Consider the following 15,464-nt stretch of genomic DNA (forward strand, 5'->3'; position numbering starts at 1 on the left):
CTGATAGCAACCCTGTTTCCGAGCAGCAGCTGGTGGATTTGAACCACCGACCTTGTGGTTCAAATTGATCATGCTGCCCAGTACTTACACGATAGCACCACACCAGGAATGCCTGGTAGTTTTTAAGCAGGGCATTTTATTCAATTTCCATGTATTTGATTTTTTTTCCCTCTTGATCTTCCTATTGCTAATTTCTAACTTTATGGTAGCAAGATCTGAGAATACCAAAAGGAAAGAACACACTTAGCATTTCTCAAGCTAAGGACTCTGAAGAAAAAATTCAAACCTCAACTTGTGGTATTGAAAGATTCTATGGGCAAATTCTGTGGAGTCCTGGTGTGGCATTTGTGGGTTAATGTGCTGGCCTGAAGTCACTTTGAACAAGGTTGGTGGCTCAAGTGCACCAGCCACCCCCTTGGAAACCCTATACAGGGTTGCTGTGGGTTGGAACTGACTCAACAGCACTTAAAAACAACATGGACAAATTATTTAACGATGCAGAAAACATCAAAATGAGGTGGAAGGAATACACAGAGTCACTGTACCAAAAAGAAATGACCGATGTTCAGCCATTTCAAGAGGTAGCATATGATCAAGAACCAATGATCCTGAAAGAATAAGTCCAAGGTGCATTGAAGTCATTCACAAAGATTGATGGAATACAGATTGAAATCTTTCAACAAACTGCTGTAGCACAGGAGGCACTCACTCATCTCTGCCAAGAAATCTGAATGACAACTACCTGGCCAACTGACTGGAAGAGATCCATATTTGTGCCCACTGCAAAGAGAGGTGACCCAGCGGAATCGGTAGTGTCATTGATATACCAAGCGAGTCAAGTTTTACTAAAGGTAATTAAAAAAAAAAAAAGAATTGCAAGTATACATCATCAGAGAACTTGCAGAGGTTCAAGCCAGATTCAGAAGAGTTCATGGAATGACGGATATCATTACTGATTTCAGATGGATTTGTTGAAAGCAGAGAATACCAGAAAGATGGCTAACTGTGCTTTATTGGCTACACAAAGGCTTTTGATTGTGTGGATCATGACAAGCTATGGACAACATTGTGAAGTATGAGGAACCTGGACATAGAGAAATAGGCATTTGTTTGAACAGATCAAGGGAACATCTAAATGGTTTTAAAATTAGGAAAGATGTGCATCGGGATCGTATTTTTTCACCATACTTACTCAGCCTGTATTCTAAGCAAATAATCCAAGAAGATGGATTATATGAAGAAAAACGTGGCATCAGGATTAGAGGAAGATCCATTAACAACCTGTGATATGCAATATAACTTTCTTGTTGAAAGCAAATAGGACTTAAAACATTTACTGATGAAGGCTGAAAACCACAGGCTTCGGTATGGATTACATCTCAATGTAAAGAAAATAAACCCCTTCACCACTGGATCAATAAACAGCATCCATATCAGTAGAGAAAAGATTGAAATTGTCAAGGACTTCATTCTTCTTGGATCAACTATTAACACTCATGAAGCAGCAGTCAAGAGATCTAACAACGTTTTGCATTAGGCAAATCTGCTGCACAAGACCTTTTTAAAGTGATAAAGAGCAAAGATGTCAGCTTGAGGACTAAGGTGTGCCTGACCCAAGCCATGGTATTGTCAATAACCTCATATGCATGAAAACACTGGACAGTGAATAAAGAGGATCGGAGAAGAATTGATTATTTTAAGTTATGGTGTTGGAGGAGAATATTGAAGGTGCCGTGGGCTGCCAAAAGAAACAACTGGTCAGTGTTGGAAAAAGTGCAGCCAGAGTGCTCCTTAGAGGCCAGGATGGCCAGACTTTGTCTCTCAAAATTCAAACATATTGTCAGGAGGGACCAATCACTGGAGAGGGCTATCATGTTTGGTAAGGTGGAGGGCCAGAGAAAAAGAGGAATCCCCAGCGAGATGGACTGGCAAAGTGGCAGCATCAGTGGGCTTGAACGCAGCAACAATTGTGAAGTTAGCCCAGGACCGGGCACTGTTTCATTCTGTTGTGCATAGGATTGCTGTGAGTCAGTACCAACTCAATGGCACCTAACAACAACAACAACATCTGACAACAAACTGTCCTTATGAAACCTGTTGTGAGGCTGAAAGGGAATTCATTTTTATATGGGTAAAAAAAATTTTTTTTGAGCATTTGCAGACCCAAAAAATAACCTACCAAGTAACACATGAAACCTAAGCTAGTGCTAGCCCACCAGGGTGCACCAGAAGGCTTGTGGAAAGTGGGAATAAGAGACTCTGGAATTCTTTCATGAATGGTTTGGAGCCCCCACATGGAGTGCTCACAGATCACTCCAGGCTCTCATGGCCTGATGCCGAATGTGACACCTCGGGACGGAGCTTGCCGATTCCATTCACTGCTCGGGTTTCACGCTGCCTCACTGCAAATCAAACACTGAAGACTAGCCTCGCATTTCAACTTCTTCATAAAAGCGAAACTCTTTGGATTTCTCTTGGCTAGTGACGACAGGTCTCTTTGTAGGTCCTTTGTAAAAGTGAAATATGGGTTCCAGCAAACTTGAAAAGCAGGGGAGACCTGTATCAAGATAAAGCCAGTGGCGGTCCGCCCCATTGGGGAGGACTGTATGGGAGATTTTCTATAGCTTCCAAGTGCCTATACCGTAAAGCTCTATCTAACTCTTTGCCCCTGAAAGCTGGGAAATCAGGGAAATACCCTGAGGATCTGGACTGTCGCCTGCCTGGGTGGAGGGTGGCCAAACACGGCCAGATGCCTCAGTCCCCCAGTGATGAGTGTAATAGGGCCAGGAATGAGCTAGTTTCAGCATCAGAAGGACCGGTTTCTGATGGGCATTGATTGGAAAACAGGGACCCCAAGATTTTCACCCCATGAAGCCATGTCAGGAAGCAGGAGTCTGCAGAGGACTGTCACCCATGAGGCTGTGCAGTGGGGATACGGAGACAGTGTCTTAATGAGCAGAGACCTCTAGCCAACCACCTCTTGGCAGGTGCATGCAAGAAGTCAGTCTACACAGCCAGCCTGCCAGTGGTGGTGAAGGGCATTGAGTTCAGCCAGCTGACCTGGGGCAGGGGTCCTCTTGGGGCCCTCGTGGAACGGGATGGCCTTCATTATAGAGTGAAAATCCTTTTCAGAATGTAAGGAATGAGGTGCTTAATGTCAGGGTTCTCTTGGTCAGCACATAGGTCGGGCATACAAGATCGAACCTACTGAAATTTCATTGATTTTATTCAATGAGGTTTGGAACATGAGAGGTGTCCCAAACAAGGAACACATTTTCGGGGACCCTCGCTAGGGTCCCTGTAGGAACTATTATAAGTTATGAAAGTTGTCCAAGATGAAAACATTAGGGAGAAATCCTCCCAGCATGTGCCGGCTGGGTCTGCCGTGGGAAGAGGATGACCTCCAAGTTGAGCGTCTTCCAGTGGCTGCAGTGGGACATGGGCTCTCCCATGAGTGCCCCACCTGGCTCACGTGCCCCCCCTGGCTCTTAGGAGTAGAACTTGCTGTTGCTAACTCTCTTCTCTCTCAACCTGAAATGAGACAGACGGACAGACGGACAGACGGCACGGTCACTATGATTCAGAACCACTGGCCTTACACACTCGTGGCAAGTGAGGTGGGGCTCATTCACAGCTAAAGGTCATTCTCTGTCTTCACCATTGTATCACGGTGCTCTGCTAGGGACGATGACTGTACTTACAGATGCTGCACGTGCTTATTCAAACCCACTGCTCTTAAGTCGAGCACAGCCACCTTGTAGAACAGATAAAACGGCTGCCCCAAGGATTTCCAAGGATGTAATCTCTAGTAGCATAGTGGTTACGAATCGGGCTGCTAATCTCATGGTCGGTAGTTTGAAACTACCAGCTGTTCTGTGTGAAAAAATGAGGCTTTCTGCTTCCACAAACAATTACAGCCTCAGAAACCCTGGACAGACAGGGTCGCTATGAGTCAGAACTGACTCCACGGCACACAGCCACCATCACCCAGGAGAGCAAGGTTCAGATCTGACCTCTATTTTGACCTTTTCCTTCTTTCTTATCCTCTTAAAGCCAAGAAGCTCTGGTAGTATAGTGGTTACGAATTGAGCTCCGAACCTTAAGGTCAGCAGTTTGAAACTACCAGCCGTTCTGCGGGAGAAAGATGAGGCTTTCTGCTCCCGTAAAGATTTACAGCCTCAGAAATCCTGTACAGGGTCACTATGAGTCAGAACCAACTCCACGGCATGTAACAACCTTTATGGAAGCAGACTGTTGCATGTCTCTCTCACGGAGCGGCTTGCGGGTTTGAACCACCGACCTTGTGGTTACCAGCTGAGTGCTGTAGCCACAGCAGCACTAGGGCTCTGGGGTGGGTGCAGACTCACCTCCGGTTGCACTTCTCCTGGTACAGCTGGAGTTGGTTCTCATTGACATTGAACTCCTTCACCAGGGCGTCCCGGTTGGTGTTGCGCAAGTTCTGGTGGGTGTCGTACAGGAATAGCTGGTTGTTTAGTTCTTCCTGCCGCCTCCGCAGCTGGCGACAGGAGGAGTAAAGTTCCTCTTCGCTCTCCTGGGGGGCCGGGGAGAGAAGGACAGTGAGGTCCTCAGGTCGGGGAACCCCTAGGGCCTGTTTCATCAAAGGTAAAGCGGCAGCTCCGTAGTCCCATGGAGTCACTGCTTGTCCTTCCTGACGTGGCTTTCTGCTGAGACGTAGAAATGAACGTCCTGCCCACCAGTCCCTATTCTTATTCTCACCATCTGGCCCTGATGCCCATGGTTTAAGCAGCTGTACAGTTAGAGTAAGCCACAGCGGTGAGGAAGACAGCAGTGTGATATGGGACTTAGATAAGCACTGGACTCCTAACCACCGTACGAAGCTGCTGTTCCCTTGACGACGTAACAGTCTCAGAACCCTATACAGGGTTGGGTTCTGGTTCACAAGCTTAAAAAAAGCCTTGGTGTTGCATTGAGTTAAGCTAAACATAAGTCGGCGGTTCAAACCCACTAGTTACTCTGTGGGGAAAAGATGAGCCGTTTTACTGTGCTGTAGGCATCAGTGAGTTTGGTAGGACCTTAAAGAGCAAGGTATCTGGCGATAACAGGATGAACCATGAAAGCGCTATACACTAAGTCAAAGAAGCCAGGCAGGCAGGCAGAATTACGTATTGTTGGATCCTATTTGTACAAAATACCCAGAATGGGCGAGTCTCTGCAGACAGACAACAGAGGAGCAGATGCAGTAGGTGTGAGGTGTAACTGTTGAGGGGTATTGCCCTCATCCTTCGTGGTTGTCGGGTTGGTGCTGACTTGTAGTGGAGGCTTCATGGATGCCAGATGGAAATGCTGTCTCCCCCCACCCTTGATATAACCTTTGTGATTGTCGGCATGTTTGAACCCATGATTGTGTCTACTGTGTCAGCAGCCTGTCCCTCGAGGGCGCCCCTCATGATGACTGCATTTCACTTTACCTAACACGTTCTTCTCTAGAGACTGGTCTTTCCTGAAGACGTGTCCAAAGTAAGCCAGTGGGTGTGGGGTTTCTTTCTGAGGCGATGAGAATATTCTAAAGTTGACGGTGGTTGCACAACTCTGAATATACTAAAAACCACTGAATGGTCCATGGTCCATGATGGAATTAAAAAGTAATGAGTTTTCCCACATACTTTTTGAAGCCCCTCACAAGGCTCAATAGAGGTGTTAACTAAAAAGGAGAAAGGCCAGGTATCGAGAGTTTCACCTGTCCAGGGCTCAGTTCCGGAGAGTGATAATAGGGCCTTATAACTGACCACCCCAGGGCTAGTGGGCACTGCTCAAAGTACAATGATGGCTTTGTGTTTCGGGGATCACCTGAAGGAGCCACACCTTTGACATGTATAGAGTGTCGGCCCGGGAATGAAGTCCACAGACAGGAAACCGGAGCCCGTGGAGAACACCTGGACCCACCTCTCACAAACACAAGTCTCACAGTCCCTCCTCTATGCTGCTAAGAACAAAACCTCTCAAGGAAATGTAAGAGCTCACTCTAGCTGTGCTGAGGGTGTGAGTGGACTCACTCAAGAAGGAAGTGTCGGTGCTACACTCGCATCAACATACACAAAGGGGCTCTGTTTGTCAAGTTTTCTTATGTGAAGGTTCTAACACTGGGGAATGGTGCTGGCAGTGAAGGCTCTCCCAGCCATTTTCAAAGTCTCATAGGAAGAAAACGGTTTTGTTTCCCAGATGGTGGAGACAGAATGGCTGGGCAGTCCTGGTGGCAGACTGGACGTGGCGCAGGATGACTGCCCATGGTTTACGCCCCTCCTCAGTAAGCACAGCGCTCTCTCCGCTGAAGACCAAAGCACAACCACGCCTCGTCCTAAACCACTCCCTCAAGGCTCTCCTTCCACCTGCTCCTGGCTTAGAAGAAAACTTATATAGGTGACCATTTGGTGTTCAGATTCAAGTTCAAAATAAACCTTTTCCATGAACCCATCTGGAAAAGGAGTAAAGAGCCATAATTCTAATCTACCACTCATGTATACGCTATGTCTTAAGGACTGAATTTTAACACTCCGTATCTGTATAAACATTCAGAAAGGGGCATAAAGCAGGTGCCAGTTTCATGGAACCCCCCCACTCATGCTTGAAGCCTCTCCCTCTGCAGTCCTCCTCCCAGTCAAGACTTGCACGCCACCATGTGGACACTCTCAGATCCCCTTCAAGGATGAGCCCATCCAGGGAACATCGTGGAGCCTGGCTCTCACTAAACTGAAACTTGGAGGCCCTTCCAAGGAGCTTCACCTTCCCAACTACACACAGAAAATGCAACATTCTTCGAGAAGGAAGGAGGATGCTGGGAGGAAACCATGGAGGACCCCTGGGCAGGCTGTAGCTGAAAGAAATTCTGTTCTGATGTCTCAGGCCCGAGGCCATTAGCCAACCCCTTCCCACAGACTGTCTTCACCCCAGCAGACATTCCCGGAGCATTTCAGACTCACCAGAACCGGTCGCATTTCACAGAAAACCAGGAGGGAAGCCAGCTCTATGTCTTCACTGTAGCCGTTCTTGAGAGGAACCGATCTAAATCCTGCAGCCAGAACGAACGGGGATAGGGGGTTTGTTAATGCCAGGCCTTGGCCTCCTGGTGTTCTGCTGGGATCACGCCTAGTTTGAGAAGTCCACAGGTCCTTGCCCTGACCTGGGAACCAGCAGTCAGATCTGATGGATAGGGACAAGGGCTTAGAGAATGTGGCTCTGATGGAGCTCTCCAGGGAGGTGGCGTAAAAACATGTGCCATATTGAAACAAAAATGATTCCTTTGGAATAGAATGAATTAAAACCCACAGAATGTTCCACATTAAATTCAAAGTGATTCCATCCATAAATACTCCTGAGGACAGTATACTGAAACGAGTAACAGATTCCCACATCCCTTTCCTTCATTAGGGCATTATCGAGCCCAGGATGCAGGAATGCATTTAGCATGGGAGAGTTTCCAGTGCAGTTGTATTGACCTTCTCTGTAAGCCATTCTGTGCCGGCAGTTAGGGCCTGGGTTTGATGGTCACGTAAGTGTTTTCTTTTCATTTGAGGAGGCGAGGTGGGGCTGCTTCGAAACTCATCTTTTCATTTCCACCTCTTTTTGAAGCTTCCTTGTATGAAGCAACACGTCTCCAAAAGTTTGTTCCAATGAAGTAGTAAGAACAAAAGCCTCCCTCTCCCCGCTCAGTCTTGGTTCCTATCACAAAAGGAACCAGTCATTGTTCACAGTGTCTTAGTTAAGGCATGTGATTGGATTTCTTTCATTATTTTTGATAGTGGTGAAATATGAGGGGCTTCAAAAGGTTCATGGAAAAACTCCATTATCCGTAAGTATAACAAGACATTTGCCATTTCAACCATTTTTACGTATACAATTCAGTTTCATTATGTTCACTGTGGTACAGATTTCTTACCACTGTTTCCAGATTTTCATCAACCTTAATAGAAACTCAACACCTCCCACTGCCCTGAATAAACTCTGGACTCTACACATTTGCCTATTCTAGATACTTTATATAAGCGGGTATTCTAGCTACTTGATGTAAGTGGGATCATGCAGTATTTGTCCTTTCGTGTCTGATAGACTATACGTAGCCTCTTGTTTTCAAGGCTCATCCGTGTCATTCAGCATGTATCTGGAATAATATTCCACTGTACGGTCACACCACATCTTGTGTATCCATTCATCTGGTGAAGGGTTGCTAGTCTCTTAAATCACAACGCACAGAAACCTACTTAAGTAATTCCGGTCTTGCAGTTTTCCTTTAACCTTTGTGCTGGAGACTCACTGTAGATTCCTGGATTGTCTTGAAAGCTTTTATCCTTGTATCTACTCCTGAATACAGGGCTATACCACTGTTTCCTCAGTGCCCTGGGCCATTCAGGTTTGAGCTCATTCAATTATTATTCTTGCACTAATAATATATGCAGATGATACAACCTTGCTTGCTGAAAGTGAAAAGGACTTAAAATACTAACTAATGAAGATTGAAGACCACAGCACCCCGTATGGATTGCATCTTAATGTAAAGAAAACAAAAATCCTCACCACTGAACCAATAAACAATATTCTTATCAACGGAGAAAACAGAAGTTCTCAAGAACTTCATACTTCTTGGATCAACTATCAACACTCATGGAAGCAGCAGTCAAGAAATCAAACGACGTATTGCATTAGGCAGATCTGCTGCACAAGACCTTTTTAAAGTGTTGAAGAGCAAAGATGTCAGCTTGAGGACTAAGGTGTGCCTGACCCAAGCCATGGTATTTTCAATAACCTCATATGGATGCTAAAGTTGGACAGTGAATAAGGAAGACCGTAGAAGAATTGATGCTTTTGAGTTATGGTGTTGGAGGAGAATACTGAAAGTGCCATGGACTGCCAAAAGAACCAACAGATCTGTGTTGGAAGAAGTGCAGTCAGAGTGCTCCTTGGAGGCCAGGATGGCCAAACTTGGTCTCTCATACTTGGGACATATTGTCAGGCGAGACCAGTCACTGGAGAGGGATATCATGTTCGGTAAGGTCGAGGGTTAGAAGAAAAGAGGAAAACCTATGGCAAGATGGATTGGCAAAGTGGCAGCATCAATGGGCTCAAGAGTAGCAACAGTAGTGAGGTTGGCCCAGGATCAGGCAGTGTTTTGTTCTGCTGAGCATAGGGTCACTATGTGTCAGTACTGACTCAATGGCACCTAACAACAACAACAGTATAAACAAACTCAAAGAGAGTATTTATTACCTCTAAACAATGTTTTCCAAAACTCTGAATGCATATGGTGAGGAAGTCATCAAACCTACCCCTTCTATCCCTTTTCTCTCCCCAACTGTGGCAAGAAAGGAGCCTTTGTAATGGGTGGTATTTGCATTTTGTTCTGTAACTCTAATTGTGCCACAAAGGGAAGAGTTTGTTGAAAACAATATGAAAGTACAAACATGCGTCATTTGATTTCTTGACTGCACTTTCATGAGCATTGATCGTTCATTCAAGTAGAATCCGATTCTTGACAAGTTTCTTGCCATTTATCACGATGCTATTTATGGGCCCAGTTGTGAGGATTTCCATGGTCTTCATGTTCAGGGGTAATTCATACGGAAGGCTGTTGTCTGTCACCGTCATGACTAAGTGCTTCAAGTTGTCTTCACTTGTGGCAACCAAGGTTATGTGCCTTCCTCCAGTCCAGTTTCTTGGATTATTTGCTCAGCATACAGGTTGAATAAGTATGGTGAAAGAATACAACCCTGACACACCTTTCCTGATTTTAAACCATTCACTGTCCCCTTGTTCTGTTTTAACAAGTGCCTCTTGGTCTAAGTACAGGTTCCTCATGTGCACAATTAAGTGTTCCTGAATATCCAGAGTTTGTCATGATCTACAGAGTCGAAAGTCTTTGCATAGTCTATAAAGCACAGGTAAATATCTCTCTGCAATTCTCTGCTTTTAGCCAAGATCCATCTGGCATCAGCAGTGATATCCCTTACTCCACATCCTCTTCTGAAGCCGCTGGAATTTCTCACAGCTTCCTCTCAAGGTACTACTGCAAGTATTTTTGAATTATCTTTAGCAAAATTTTGCTTGTATATGATATTCATGATAGGGTTAGATGATTTCCATGTTCCATTAGGTCACTTCTCTTGAAATCAGATCCACAAATGTGGATCTCTTCCAATCGGTTGGCCAGGTTGCTGACTTTCAAATTTCCTGACTTAGATGAGTGAGCACCTCCGGTGCTGCATCAGTATGTCAGAAGATTTCAGTTTGTATTCCATCAATTCCCAGAGCCTTGTTCTTTGCCAGTGCTGATTTCAGTGCACCTTGGGCTTTTCCCATCAATACCATCGGTTCTTGATCCTATGGTACTTCGTGAAATGGGTGAACGTTGACTACTTCTTTTTGGTACAGTGACTCTGTAGATACCTTCCCTCTTCTTTTGATGTTTTCTATATCATTCAAAAATTTTCAAGTCAAGTCTTGAATTTTTTCTTTAGTTCAACTTGCAGATTGCTACAAAGTATATTTCTTTCCTGTTGGTTTTCTAACTCCAGGTCTTTACACATTTCATTATAATACTTGACTTTGTCCAACTCTCTTACGTCTCTTTGTTTAATAGCAAGTTTCAGAATCTCTTCTGACATCCATTTTGGTCATGGCTTTCTTCATGGATGATGTTCTTGATGTCATCCCACAACTCTTCTGGTCTTCAGTCATTAGTGTCTAATGCATCAAATCTGCTCTTGAAACAGATTTGTCTCTAAATAAGCTCTTATTTAGACTCTTGTGGACCTGCTTTAACTTTCTTCAGCTATTACGTGAACAATTGACGGTGTGTTCCATAGTCTGCCCCTGGCCTGGTTTTAGCTGATGAGATGGAGCTTCTCCACTGTTTCTTCCCACAGATGTAGTTAATTTGATTTCTGTGTATTCCCCCTGGTGAGGTCCATGCATACAGTCACCATTAATATTGTTGAAGAGGTATTTCCCATAAATGGTTTCTCCAGCAGTGTAACTCTCACCAAGGCCATGTTTTCTATCTAAGGATCCTTCCCCTTTGATTCCAACTTTCCCACTCCATTCACCAATGTTCCTCCAGGTTAGGAGGCTAGACGTGTGAAACCAGAGTGTTCCGGGTCATTGGAGATTTCCATGCGGCTTGGCATCTATGGTTCCCACTCCAGTCTGTGCTTGTTGAATCTGTTCCTTAACTCAAGACACACCCTACATTAACTCTGTGTCAGTGACATAACAAACAATCCATTCCCAAATGGAATATAACCACTGTACAGGCAGGCTCTGGGGGTATGGACAAGATCCGTTCCTAACTCTGTCTTTCACAATTTGTACGTAAGTAAGAGCACGTGGTTCTTGTTGAACCTTTAGTCCAAGAAAGCCCTGGTGGCTTGTTAATCGCAAGGTCAGTGGTTCCGACCCACCAGCTGTCTGCGCCCATGGACATTCAGTCTTAGCGACCCCACAGGACTCAAAAGATCTGCTCCTTGGGATTTCCAGCAATTGAAATGGACTCCAGGCGCAGTGGGTTTGGGATGTAGTAGTGCCAGAAAAAATGTCAAGTCTTATCCATGATTTAAAAGTTGCAAACGTGAAGGTGTCGGAGAATGTGTTCAAAGTGAGGGCAAATCTCTATAAAATGTGAAAGGCAAATGAGAGCTGTCTGTGAGTCAGGTGTTTGTAACCCGGGGTGAGCATTAGTGACACATGTTTTGGGAACACAATTCAATCCCCAACACGTGGTCCCAAGCAAACACAAAATGATCCTTGTCAAACCAGGAAGGAATATTGTCTTGTTTGTTGCTGTTGTGTCGGTTCTGACCCATAGCAACTCTGTGTAGGGTTTCCTAGGAGTGGGTGGTGAGCGTGCACAGCCGACCTTGCGGTTCAAACCGACCTTGCAGTCCAGTGCATTACAGCGCCACACTTGTTAGCAAGTTAGAAAATCACAACAGGCCATCCCCATGCTGCAGGAGAGTTGGGGTAACGTGCTACTACACCCACGCCAGCTGGGGAGAAGAGATGGGACCCGAGTCTGCATGCAGGTGTACCGACTCGGAAGCATACCACGGCCTGTCTACCCTGGTCTTCCCGAGCACTCAGCAGCAGGCCTGGTTGGCCCAGCCGAGATCATGAGCTGACCAGCCTCCCCAAGAAGCCTCATCAGTTTCCTAAGAATTTTACCACCCAGAGAACACATTCTCTGAGTTATTGTTTTTTGGTCCTCACTCTTTCTAAAAGCCGTCAGTAACAAACCCCAGGATGAAACCAACCCAAGTCTCTTACCTGATCGGATACCTTTAATGGGGTACGTAGCATGAGCCAGGAAGTTGGGGTCACTGAACATATCTTCCTCGTAAACCACAAAGCGCAGGAAGGCGAGATTTGGATCGTAAATTTCAAATGTCACCTTCTCCTGTGTCGAAGCCCAGACAGGATTTAAGCCGTTGTCATCTGGAGAGAGGAAAGAGCTCATTAGAGGTCACCTCCATTCCGCCCCTCCTGGTAAACCTGTCTCTGGAGGCTGTGTCCTGTGTGGCTCCGTGTGTCCGAGCAGAACTGTGCTCCAGAGGGATTCTGGGGGCTCACTAGGCCAGCTGACCAGGCCTTCTGGGGTTGACTCGGACTTCCAACCTTTTGGTTCACAGCAAAATGGAAGGAAAAGATCATGGAATTTTCCATGCACTTTTTGAAGCCCCATCGTGACAGAAACGTCATGTTACAGTGAATTTTCATACCTGCTCTCATATGAATTCAGATTCATCATTAGGAAAACCCACACTGGCTGAACCAGGTGGGACATCTTTAGAAGCAGTAACCTTCTAGAGCCCTCTCCTGGATAAAATTACTGTGGATGAAATGTTTCCCACTAAGTAGGCCTGGTCTTCAGAGAGAAGGAAGAGGAAATCAGATCATGTGCCCCTGGAGACCTCGCCCAGCTCAATCCCCCAGTTTAACTGGTCAGCATCTGAGCTGTTCTTGGGGCTCCTTTTTACTGGGGACCAGGGCAGAGGCAATGCTAGGACGCCTGGCCTGCGTGGCGTGAAAAAACCCACAGTTGAGTCGCAGCAGGAAGGAGACCCCTGAAAATCAGACACTGAGGATGTTTGAAGGCAGACAGACCACAGCCACTTACTCACAACTGTTGTCTTGAACTTGTTGCTGTCGTACTCAGCTCCACAGATCTCTACCTCGACAAACGGACAGGCAATGCTTCGGCCAAGCTTGGGGAGGTGGCGGGCACCAAGAACCTAGGACATCAGAGGTGGGTGTCTTGGGGTTCAGGTCTCCACAGACACAGAGCTCTCCTACAGTGGGTGGTCTTTATGCAAAGACCTTTGGTTATACGAAGGGAGATTTCAAAAGTTCATGGGAAAACGGAAATTTCTCCTCCCAGGCTTTGAAACTCCCACAGAGACAACACAGCCTGTAAAAGTTGGTAGTGATGGTGGAGCGTGATCGGATCCATAGCAACATGGTAGAGGGTTCCGAGCTGGGTCAGATACCACAAGGTATCTTTGACTCTGCCAGCCACTCCAGGGGAGGAAGGCGAGGCTTTCTGTTACTGTAAAGATTTACTTACAGCCTCAGAAACCCTGTGGTAATGCATGGCTGTATGCCAGGGAGTCAATTCCATCCGAGCGACCCTGTGTAGGCTTTCCGAGGCTGTAAATCTTTATGGGAGCAGAGAGCCTCATCTTTCTCACATGGAGCAACTGGTAGATTTCGACTAAGGACCTTGTGGTAAGCAGCCTAGCATGTAACCCACCACACTACCCAGGGCTCCTACTCTGAAAGTTAGATTGATGGAAAAAATCATTGGACCTAAACCTGGCCAGCCCCTGGAAGAATAAACTCTGTTCTCTAGAGGGCTAAAAGAAGGACTATCCCCTCAGCTTCATGGAAACAATTAGTCCAAAGAACTAATAATGAAGGACCCCAGCTGCCACGACCTCGAGACGAGAAGACCTAGATGGGATTACAGTAGAGGAGCCGGGATGGAGACTGGTGGAACCCTTCAGGTCTGGAAATGAACCCACCCTGTGGTTTTCAACCAAACGACAGACCAATCTGTCATGTCGACAACTCCAGAGAGGTGTGCACTCGTTAGGACAACTTGGTCAAAAGGGAAGCATCTGTCCAGGGAGAAAGTTCAGGCCCTATGTCCACCTCTCTCAGGCTGCAGGCTAAACCCACACCCCAGATGACAAGGGAAGGGGCCTCCTCTCAATCCCCTTTCCTCTCATTGACACTATATATAGAGTAGTGGTGGTGTGCTGTGGAGTCGGTTCACCCTCATAGCAACTCTGCATGGGGTTTCCGAGGCTGCATATCTTTATGGGCACAGAAAGCTTTATCTTTCTCCTGTAGAATGGCTATTAGTTTCGAACTGCTGACCTTGAGGTTAGCAACCTAACTCGTAACCACTATGCTACCAGAGCTCCTTCTATAGAGTCGACGTCTCTATTAAAGATGCCACCACACTTTCTGTCATGCTGAGGGTTAAACAAGGCAGCCTCTCAGGTGCCCCCCTCCCTAGTGGCACCTTGACGGTCAGGGTCATCAGTATCTTCCTCTGGGGCTCAGCAGGCACAGGGTCATACTTCTCGGTCCTCATGCTCTCAGGCTGCAGGACGTAGCCCGTCCGCCCGTTGAGGGAAAACAGGGCGTGATTCATCTGCATGTACTTGTCTAGGAAGGAAAATAGCCACAGTCAGAAAGGTCTCTAAGTCCTTGGCCAGCAGTGGCCTTGGGTAGTGACTTACACCTCCTCCCCCCTCCAAAACCAAGGTGGGCAATTGTTCAAGTAGATCTCTGAGTGGAAGACAAGACATGGTTTTAAAACCGTCACAAAAACCCGTATGAGGAGGTTTCAAAAAGTTAGAGATGAAACTGGAATTGAAAGACAATGGTATATTTCCACAGATTCTTTGAAGGCCCCTTTCCTGGAAGAAGGGTAATAGGATTTTAAAAATCTCAGAACTGTAAAATGTTATTAAAACCTAAAAGACACCCATTTCTATAGGAAAAAGGATACATGAAGGCTAAAAACACCCTGTGTGTGAAAAAGAAAATCATCTTAATTCAAGTAGTGGTCAAAAATGAAATTCAGCTGAAAAGGGCCTATCCAAATGTTCCATAGACTTGCATTCCCCTTCTGGAGTTGCACAAGCGGACACAGGTGGTCTGTGGTCATCTTCAGGGCAGCGACCCAGACATCAGTGCACACAGTGGGGTGACCCATTCCCCCCACATGCTCCCATCAGCTGACAGGAAGCAGTGTTGCTGTGATGGGAACCCCTACATGGGAACCAACAGTGGATGCATTAAATGAACAAGGTTCCGCTTCATGGAGAGCTATGCAGTGGGCCCGCTGAGGAACACAGGCACGCTTCGGGGATCTCGGGGGTCTGTGCCAGACCACCATTATCAAGAGAGTCATACAGACTTTCTGGTTT

The 15,464-nt window shown here is 46.2% G+C and overlaps 1 protein-coding gene across 1 annotated transcript in view; it reads right to left on the reverse strand.

Annotated features, from left to right (window-relative positions):
• Window positions 1-3,479: 3,479 nt before the first annotated feature.
• The window catches only part of PLCG2 (phospholipase C, gamma 2 (phosphatidylinositol-specific)), a 152,891-nt gene continuing 140,906 nt past the window's right edge, over window positions 3,480-15,464 (reverse strand). The window contains exons 27-32 of the mRNA XM_006860138.1: window positions 14,552-14,697; window positions 13,142-13,256; window positions 12,292-12,459; window positions 6,960-7,048; window positions 4,368-4,552; window positions 3,480-3,531 (exon numbers count right to left, since the gene is read on the reverse strand). Coding sequence (XP_006860200.1) covers window positions 3,489-3,531; window positions 4,368-4,552; window positions 6,960-7,048; window positions 12,292-12,459; window positions 13,142-13,256; window positions 14,552-14,697 — 746 coding nt within the window. The 3' untranslated portion in view covers window positions 3,480-3,488. The remainder of the gene's footprint in view (window positions 3,532-4,367; window positions 4,553-6,959; window positions 7,049-12,291; window positions 12,460-13,141; window positions 13,257-14,551; window positions 14,698-15,464) is intronic.

The sequence above is a fragment of the Chrysochloris asiatica genome, unplaced genomic scaffold (genome assembly GCF_000296735.1).
Source record: "Chrysochloris asiatica unplaced genomic scaffold, ChrAsi1.0 scaffold00037, whole genome shotgun sequence".
In the NCBI taxonomy this organism is placed as follows: Eukaryota; Metazoa; Chordata; class Mammalia; order Afrosoricida; family Chrysochloridae; genus Chrysochloris; species Chrysochloris asiatica.